The 9782-nt window shown below is 47.5% G+C and overlaps 1 protein-coding gene across 1 annotated transcript in view; it reads left to right on the forward strand.

Annotated features, from left to right (window-relative positions):
* The first annotated feature begins 3864 nt into the window (after nt 1–3864).
* The window catches only part of KIF11 (kinesin family member 11), a 66386-nt gene continuing 60468 nt past the window's right edge, over nt 3865–9782 (forward strand). The window contains exon 1 of the mRNA XM_008063660.2: nt 3865–3954. Within this exon, the coding sequence (XP_008061851.1) occupies nt 3878–3954 (77 nt within the window). The 5' untranslated portion in view covers nt 3865–3877. The remainder of the gene's footprint in view (nt 3955–9782) is intronic.

The following is a 9782-nucleotide window of genomic DNA, read 5'->3' on the forward strand; positions in this document are numbered from 1 at the left end:
CAAAGAAAAATGCCAGGTTATTCCAGGACTTGGGGACAGAATGGGGTTTAGCCAAAATTCAATCGAAGTAGTGTTTCGATGGCTGCGAAGGAAAGCAGGGCTGTGTGTAAAGGAATCAACATCAGTCCGGGCTGGGAGCTGGCTCAGGGCTCCGTTTCCATGGCAACTACAGGGTTAAGAGGAATGTGGACTAAGGTGCCCCAGAACCCCTTATCCGAAGCTCTGCACCTGGCTTGGAATTCTAGGCTGCTTCTCTGTGTCAAAGAGACCTCAGATCTCCCAGGCAGGATTGGGCCCTTCCATTCTTACTGACACAGGAAGGTGTCAGAGCATCTGTGATTTGGGAGAGGAAGGCTTCCCAACGCCATGCCTTTTTGGTCATTCACAAAGGCAGTTTTGTGCAAGTTAAAGCTGGCTTCCTGCTCCCAGCCCTTATCCCCGTAACTCCTGTCTTCCTTCCCAGTCAAGGTGGCCAGCAGTGCTCCCGTGCCTGTCTATCCCCATAAGTAGCCCTCATGTCAGGCTGCTGCATCGCACAACTTGCTTGAGTGTTTGGGGTTGCTGCGTGAGATTTGAATTCAGTGGAGACAACAGCATGAGGCTGAGATATTAAGATGGCTGTTTCTAAAAATAGTCCCTGCCTCAAGGAGGTTGCTCACTGGCTGAGTCTTGTCTACTGCCATTTTCTTTCTTCTTTTGTTACAATTTTTTGTTTGTTTGTTTGAGTTGGGGTCTCTGTCACCCAGGCTGGAGTGCAGTGGCAAGATCACCCAGCTCACTGCAGCCTCGACCCCCTAGGCTCAGGTCTCCCAATTAGCTGGGACTATAGGTGCACACCACCACACTTGCCTAACTTTTTGATTTTCGTAAAGACAAGGTCTTACTATATTGCCTAAGCTGGTCTACAACTCCTGGGTTCAAGCAATCCGCTTGGCTTGGCCTCCCAAAGTGCTAGATGACAGGCGTGCACCACTGTGCCCAGTCTTTATCGCCGCCTTCTCAGGTTATCTCTTTCCTCCCTGTGATCCGTCTTCTCCCAGTTCTCCTCCCCCTCCCCATTTTGCTGCTTCTTATGTATTCCTCTCAACAAAATAATCTCAAATGTGCCTGACTTTCATATGAGAGCAGTTCCACCTTTCCTTTCCTTTCTCCTTCTAAATCAGGATCTGGTGGCTGATTCCACAGGTAAAGAGGCTTATCAAGGTGAAGTGGTGAAAAGAGCCCGGTTGCACTGAGTTCAAGAGGTGGGGGAAGGAGAGAGGGCGACTCTGTGGTATGTTCAGGGTAAAGCCCACCTCCTCTGATATCGGATATGATGTTAGGATCGTCCCTGCTCAAGCCAGAGCAGGCGGGGCATGATCATATTTAGAAGACAGAAGCTTTTCTTAGAGTTTTTTTTGTTTTGTTTTGAGTTGGAGTCTCACTCCGTCGCCCAGGCTGGAGTGTAGCAGCACGCTCATAGCCACCCCAGTGTTGACTTCCTGGGCTCCGGTGATCCTTCCACCTCAGCCTTCCAAGTGGCCGGAACTACAGGCGCATGCTACCATGACCGGCTAATTTTTGATTTATTGTAGAGATGAGGTCTCACCAACTTGCCCAGGCAGGTCTCGAACCCGCGGGCTCAGGCAATCCACTCACCTCGGCCTCCCAAAGTGCTGGGATTACAGGCTGAGCCTCCGAGCCCAGCAATATATATTTATTGAGCGACTACTTTGTGTAAGGCTCTGGTCAGACACTGGGAAAACAATATTGAAAACAAAGACAGCATCCTTGATGAAACTTAAGTTCTTTCCAGGGAGACGGAGAATACTTTGACAGTGTAATCACAGACTGTAGTGTTATGAAGGAAATAGAGTTTTTAGATCGAAGATTATAAGAGGAATGTGCTTTAAGGTGGTCAGGAAAGGCCTTTCTTGCTTTCTTTTTTTTGAGTTGGAGTCTCACTCTGTCGCTCAGGCTGGAGGGCAGTGGCATGCTCACGGCCACCCCAGGGTCGACCTCTTGGGCTCTGGGGATCCTTCCGTGGAAAGGCCTTTCTTAAAGAGAAAGTGGAGCTGAGATCTGAGGAGGAGAATGGGGAAGCCATGCAAAGAGTCATACAAAGAGTTCGAGGCAGAGGGTACATCAGATTGTAGAAAGGCCTGAAAATGAAAACGCTTACAAGCTCTGAAGCACGGTTATGAGACATGTGCACAGGGACTAGTTGATGTTATAGGTAAGGACCAGATCAGAAGGACTTTATAGGGCATGGTAACGAGTTTGGATTTCATTCCAAACACGTATGAGAAGCAAGTGTAAGATTAAAAGCAGATCGAAGGGCATGATGTTTTTGAAAGATACATCCCCTGCTGAGTCAATGGAGGAGGAGAAAAGAGAAGTGAAACTTGAGGTAGGTGACAGTTGTTCAGAGAACAGATAAGGGCCATGGACTAGTGATCGTAGAGGAGATAAAACCAACCGGACGGCACTAGACGTGTCTGGCAAGCGCCAAACGTCCAGATCAGAAAGATTAGGGTGGACAGGTCCATTCTGAGATGCTGGTGAGCCATCGAAGAGGAGCCATCAACAGACAGCTGACACAGACGGGAGATGACCAGCGGCCTGAGCTGCAGACATTTCCTTGCCGGATGGATGCACGGGGTTTAAGGCGTGGAGGGCCAGGACGGGGGCATCGGAGCTTTCCCGCACCGGGCCGTTACTTAAGACACCCAAACGACACTCAGCATCCTATAGGTTAAGCGTGACTAAGAAGCGCAGTTCCAGGAACCGAATTCATTATTTCCTAGGCTCGCAAGCCGCACCTTTAAGGGGGCGAGTCGGCCCAAGCGCCGCCCAGACACCGCCCGCGCGCCCACGGAAAGCCCGAGGTCACGATGGCCGGCGGACCCGGGAGCGCTGCATGCTGGGAGTTGTAGGCCGCGGCGGCGGGAGCCGGCGTGACCCCCTGGAGACCCGCGGAAGCCGCGCCACGCACACGCCCGCGAGCGCGCCGGCGGCCTGCGGCGGTGCCTGCCGCGCAGACGTTCCGAGGCCGCGCCTGGCTTCGCTGCCTTGCTCGAGGTGGTTGGGCGATGGCGACTTCCCTTGAGCTGAAGGGCAAACTCAGAGTCCTTCATATGACATTGAGCGTGCATTTCCTCGCGGTCTGGAACTCGTGGCAGCCTAATCTCTGAACACTTGCGAGTTATTCTTCAAGAATATTCTGGACTGTGCCTCCGGGAAGGCGGCTCGCCTTGGACCTCAGGACTGTGCTTCCAAAGCGCTCTCTTACAATTCTTTAATTATAGCCCCGGCCGGCCGTCCCTGGGCGCTTTATTATATGTTCCGACCCGTTTGCTATTATGTCCTTTGTGCAGAGGAGGAATGTTATGTAACCGGAGCCAGGCCACGCGCTGGAGGGTCACACGCCGCCCCCGCGTCTCTCACGCCGCACTACGGGGTTCCGGACCGTGCGGACAGACCAGCTTTTTACTTTCCCGCGGGCCCCGCCCCGGGGGCGGGGCTCTGGTGACGACACCTCGAGTTCCCATAGTGCCTCGCGCGCCTGCGCCGCCATTGGCCGGACGATTCGGCTCCTTTTTCAAATTAAGGCGCCGAGTCGTTGCTCGGTTTCTAGGGTTTGGGCGGAAACGAGATTAGCAACTCGGCTCCGGCGGGTGCGAGGCGGACGCCACGGCCTCTCAGAGTCCCAGGTGGACAGCGGGGACGCCGAGCCGCGCGCGTCGGTCCTTCAGGCCACGCCAACCCCCGGCAGGGAAGGTGGGAATTCAGGCGGGTCGGCCGCCCAGCGTCTCCGCGCCCGGCGGCGCCTGAGTCCGCGGCCAGGCCTTGATTTTTTTTTTTTTTTTTTTTTTTTTTTTTTGTGGCAGGGACAGTCATGGCGTCCCAGCCAAACAGCTGTGCGAAGAAGAAGGAGGAGAAGGGGAAGAACATCCAGGTGGTGGTGAGATGCAGGTAGGAGCGGGCTGGCAGGGTTGTGAACCTCGGGGCTTTGCTGCAGGGCTCCCTCCGCGGTCCCGGGAGAGGGATCTTGTTGGCATTTCCCTCCGCGTTCTGTTTGTAAAGGACACCAGGTTGCTGGGAAGAGCAAATCAGTGTCCGTTTTTCGGGAGAAAAAAGGATGTTTGCACTAGAGGTTATAGTTAAGCTGCTCTTCAGAAAGAGGATTAGATTGAGCTTTACTGGAAAGTGCGGAACAGTTGTCGATCAAGATTTTACGTGTCGCTTTTATACGCTGCTTTATGTGGTTGGTGAGTTTGGAAATAAGGCTGCGTATCTACTTTGCGGATGGTTTAGCACTTACATCGGCATCACCATCTCTTTAAAAAGCACCTGCTTTCTAACTGTTCTGGTGCGGTATTCGTCACCACTGCACAAGGAAACATCTCTATTTAAACATTAAAAACTGACTGGTCCGAAGGTAGTGAGTTAACTCAGTTGGTTGTTCACAGTCAATTACAGATTGAACTCCTTGTTCTTCTACTCTTTCCTCCTTCTCGCTACTGCACTTGACTAGTCTTTAAAAAAAAATTAAAAACTAAGTTATAAAGTGAGTATGTTTTTAAAAGACAGCCTGAGCTAGTGTAGGTATATGGTTATGCTGCAGCTTGGCATTCCCTCATGTCTGCCTGTTTGCTCACAGAACAAAAAGATTTTTTCCGAATGAAGGCATGTGGAGGGGTGTTCAACTCTCCCTTGACTGGATTCCAAATAACTTCTCAGTTTTAAAATGAGCTAATAGAGAAAGCCCATGCTCGTAGAAACTGCTGTTTAATTAGAGATTGACTTATTCGACCTTACAGAGACCCTCCACAGTTTACTGATGTATGTGTGTTTTGTGTGTCTGTTTTTGTGGCTGTTGTGAAAAGTTGCTGTTGCAATGTTTCTTTACATCCAGAAGTATTCTAAAATTAAAAGGCTATTTTTTAAAAAGTTGTATCAACAGACTTGCTTAGATTATTGTTTATTCAGCTCTGGTGACTTGAACCATAGGTATGACTCTCGCTGGGCGAGGTGGTTCACTCCTGTAATCCTAGCATTTTGGGAGGCAAAGGTGGTAGGATTGCTTGAGCCCAAGAGTTTGAGACCAGCCAGGGCAACATAGTCAGACTCTGTCTTTAAGGAATTAAAGAAGAATATTGTTGACTCTCAGGTTTCTAAACTAGGTGCCTGAAAAAAATTTGGTAGGAACCTTAAGTCTAACCAATGTCACTTTACTGATTGTAGTCTGGGATTTCTGTTAGTAGTTAATTATTTTTGAAGATTTTCAAGAAAACAAGTGTATCAAGAAAACAAGTACATATAACAATTGTCAATTTATAAGTTATTTGAGTTATTTAATAAAACCAGCCAGATGCTGTGGCTCACCCCTGTAATCCCAGCACTTTGGGAGGCCGAGGTGAGAGGATTGTCTGAACCCAGGGGTTCAGAACCAGTCTGGGCAACTTGGCGAGACCTTGTCTCTACAATAAATCAAAAAATTAGCTGGGCGTAGTGGCGCTCACCTGTGGTTCCAGCTATTGGAAGGTTGAGGCGGAGGGATCTCCTGAGCCCAGCAGTTTGAGGCTGAGGTGGCTGTGAGCGTGCCCTGCACCCCAACCTGGGTGAAAGAGTGAGACACCAACTCAAAAAAAACAAAACAAAACCAGGCAATATTACCTTTTCTGTGAGCTTTTATTTCTTTTATTATTGTTAGTTATGAAATATTTCAGACTTATAAAAAGCTATAAAGAACAATATGACAAACATTTGTGTATCCATAACCTTGTTTAAGAAAGAAAACAATCATAACAGTTGGAGATCCCTGTGTACCCCTCACTATTCCTTTTCCTCCATCTACCGTTAACTATTATCTTGAACTTGATGTTTAGCCTTGCTTAGAAGTGATTTCTTTTACTTTATTACCAATTAAAAGTGCTTTGGTTGTGTCTAATATTTACAAAACTTTAGTATAAAGATACATCTGTATCTAAATTTTTTCTTTTTAGATTAGCCTTTTCTCCTTTTTTCTTGAGTTGGAGTCTCACTCTGCCTCCCAGGCTGGAGTGCCTCCCAGGCTGGAGTGGCATGCTCACGGCCACCGCAGCTTCAACCTGCTGGGCTCAGGCGATCCTTCTGCCTCAGTCTTCCAAGTAGCTGGAACCACAGGCATGCGCCACCACACCTGGGTATTTTTGATTTATTACAGAGATGAGGTCTTGTCGTGTTGCCCAGGCTGGTCTTGAACCCTACTGCACTTGACTAGTCAGGCAATTCTTTGGCCTGACTAACAATTATTGTTTTTTTGGCAGTACAAGGGCCAGATTTGACCCACAGGTTAAAGTTTGTAGACCCCTACATGACCTAGCTCCTTTCTTTCCGATCCCCTTCCTAACCACTTCCCACATTATTTCCTGTTTTTACGAGTTGTTTTCAAATACCCATAGAATTTGCCATCTTTACTATTTTTAAGTATAAAGTTCAGTGATATGAAATACATAAGTAATATTCTGCAATCATCACCACCATCCATCTCCGTAACTCTTTACATCATGAAAAACTGATGCTGTACATATTAATAAAGCCTCTCAACCCCTGACAATTCCTCTGTCTATGATTTTGAGTGTTCTGAGTACCTCATATACTAGAGCCATGCTGGACTTGGTGGCTCAGCCTGAAGTCCCAGCACTTTGGGAGGCCAAGGCGTGTGGATTGCCTGAGCCTGCGGGTTTGAGACCCACCCGGGCAACTGGGTGAGACCCCATCTCTACAATAAATCGCAAAAATTAGCCAGGTGACGTGTGCCTGTCTTTCCAGCTACTTGGAAGGCTGAGGCGGAAGGATTGCCGGAGCCCAGCAGGTCGAGGCTGCGGTGGCCATGAGTGAGCCACTGCACTCCAGTCTGGGCGACAGAGTGAGACTCCGACTCAAAAAAAAAAAAGAGCCATAAGACAGTGTCTTTTTGTGCTTGTGCTTATTTCACTTAGCATACTGTCCTCAAGGTTCATCCATGTTATAAAATGTCTGGATTTCCTCCCACCATGGCCTCCCAAAGTGCTGTTAAAGTCTCGCTCTGTTGCCCAGGCCATGCTCATAGCCACCACAGCCTCCACCTGGGCTGAGGTGATCCTTTTGCCTGAGCCTTCCAAGTAGCTGGAACTACAGGCATGCACCACCACACCCTGCTCATTTTTACGATGATGGATGTTGATCATCTTTTCATGTGCTCACTGGCCATTTCTATATTCTCTGGAGAAATAGCCATTTGAGTCCATTTTCAATTGGATTTTTTTGTTGTTATTGAGTTAGAAGTTTTCTACGTATTCTAGATATTAATTCTTTCTCAGACATATGATCTACAAAAATTGTTTTCCATGACTGTGAGTTGCCTTTCTACTCTGTTGATACTATCTTTTGATGCACAACATTTTAAAATTTTTATGCAGGTCAATTTGTCTATTTGTTGTTATTGTTTGTGGTTTTGGTGTCAGAGCCAAGAAATCATTTGCCTTTCGTTTTCTTCTAAGAGTTTTATGGGCTGGGCATGGTGGCTCATGCCTATAATCCCAGCACTTTGGGAGGCTGAGGTGAGAGGACTGCCTGGGCCCATGGATTCAAGACCAGCCTGGGCGACTTGGTGGGACCTCATCGCTACAATAAATAAAAAAACTAGCCGGTCTTGGTGGCGCATACCTGTAGTTCCAGCTACTTGGAAGACTGAGCCCAGCAGGTCGAGCCTGCAGTGGCTAGGAGCATGCCACTGCCCTCCAACTTGGGTGACAGAGTAAGACTCCAACTCAAAACAAAACAAAAAAATTTCATGGTCTTACATTTAGATCTTTGATTCATTTTGAGTTAATTTTTGTATATAGTGTTAGGTAAGCGTCCAACTTCATTCTTTTGCATGTGGATATCCAATTTTCCCCCCACCGTCTTTTGAAAAGACAATCTTTTCTCATTGAGTGGTCTAGGCTCCTTTGTTAAAAATCATTTGCTCATATATGAGAGGTTCTATTTCTGGACTGTATTCTTTTTTTTTTTGAGTCGTAGTCTCACTCTGTCGCCCAGGCTGTAGTGCAGTGGCACGCTCATGATCCCTCTGCCTTAGTCTTCCAAGTAGCTGGAACTACAGGCACATGCCACCATGCCCAGCTAATGTTTTGATTTATTGTAGAGATGAGGTCTTGCTGCCCAGGTAGGTCTCGAACCCGCGGGCTCAGGCAATCTACTCACCTCAGTCTCCCAAAGGCGCGGGATACTATTGCTTTGTAGTTAAGTTTTGAAATTAAGAATTATGAGTCCTCGAGCTTTGTTCTTTTTCAAGATTTTCAAGATTGTTTTGGCTGTTTGGCATTCCTTGAGATTCCATATGAATTTTAGGATGGGTTTTTTATTTCTGTGAAAAGTCATTGGAGTTTTAATAGGTATTACATTGAATCTGTAGGTCATTTTAGGGAGTAATGACATTTTAACAATATTAAGTGTTCCAGTTTATGAACACAGAATGTGTTTCCATTTATTTATGTCTTCTTTAATTTCTTTTGACAATGTTGTGTAGTTTTTGTTGTTGTTTGAGTAGGCGCCCTGCTCTGTTGCCCAGACTGGTGTGCCGTGGCATGGTTTCAGCTCACCACTGCCTTAACCTGTTAGACTCAGGCATAACTTCATCTCAACCTCTAGAGAAGCTGGACTACGGGTGTGTACCACCACACCTAGCTAATTATTTTATTTTATTTTATTTTACTTTTGTAGAGACAAAGTTTCACTAGGTTGCTCAGGCTGGTCTCAAACTCTTGGTCTCAAGCAGTCCTTCTCCCACCTTGGCCTTCCAAATTGCTGAGATTACAGGCATAAGTCACCTTGCCTGGCCTGTGTAATTTTTATTTTATGCCTTTTACCTCTTTGGTGACATTAGTTCTTTTTGATGTCATTGTTTGTTTGTTTATCTTTGAGTTGGAGGTCTCATTCTGTTACCCAGGCTGAAGTGCAGTGGCATGACCAACCTCCTGGACTCAGTTATCCTTCTACCTCAGCCTCCTGAGTAGTGGTACTACAGGTGTATGCCACCATACCCGGCTAATTTTTTAATTTTTTTTGTAGAGAAGAGATTTCACTGTGCTGCCTCAGCTGGCTCTGACTTCTGGGCTCAAGTGATCCTCCCACCATGGCCTCCCAAAGTGCTTGGAATTACAGGCATGAGGCACTGAGTCTAGCCTTGATGCTATTTTAAATGGAATTGGTTAGCCGGGCTCGGTGGCTCACCCTGTAATCCTGCGCTTTGGGAGGCTGAGATGAGTGGATTGCCTGAGCCTGCGGGTTCGAGACCCGCTTGGGCAACTTGGCATGACCTCATCTCTACAATAAATCAAAAAATCAGCCGGGCATGGTAACGCGCGCCTGTAGTTCCAGCTACTTGGAAGGCTGAGGCGGAAGGATCGCCGGAGCCCAGCAGGTCGAGGCTGCGGTGGCCGGGAGCGTCCAATGCACTCCAATCTGGGTGACAGAGTGAGACTCCAACTCAAAAAAAAATGGAATTGGTTTTATTTATTTTTCATGTTATTTATGTTTAGTATATAGAAGAAGTGAGCTGATTCTTTGGTTTTTTTGAGTTGGAGTCCCACTCTGTTGCCCAGGCTGGAGTGCAGTGGTGCACTCACAGCCACCACCCGTGTTGACCTGCTGGGCTCCGGCGATCCTTCCTCCTCAGCCTTCCAAGTAGCCGGAACTACAGGTGTGAGCTACTGCGCCTGGCTATTTTTTGATTTATTGTAGAGACGAGGTCTCACCAAGTTGCCTGGGCTGGT

The sequence above is a fragment of the Carlito syrichta genome, unplaced genomic scaffold (assembly GCF_000164805.1).
Source record: "Carlito syrichta isolate Samal-C Ts95f unplaced genomic scaffold, Tarsius_syrichta-2.0.1 Scaffold306983, whole genome shotgun sequence".
In the NCBI taxonomy this organism is placed as follows: Eukaryota; Metazoa; Chordata; class Mammalia; order Primates; family Tarsiidae; genus Carlito; species Carlito syrichta.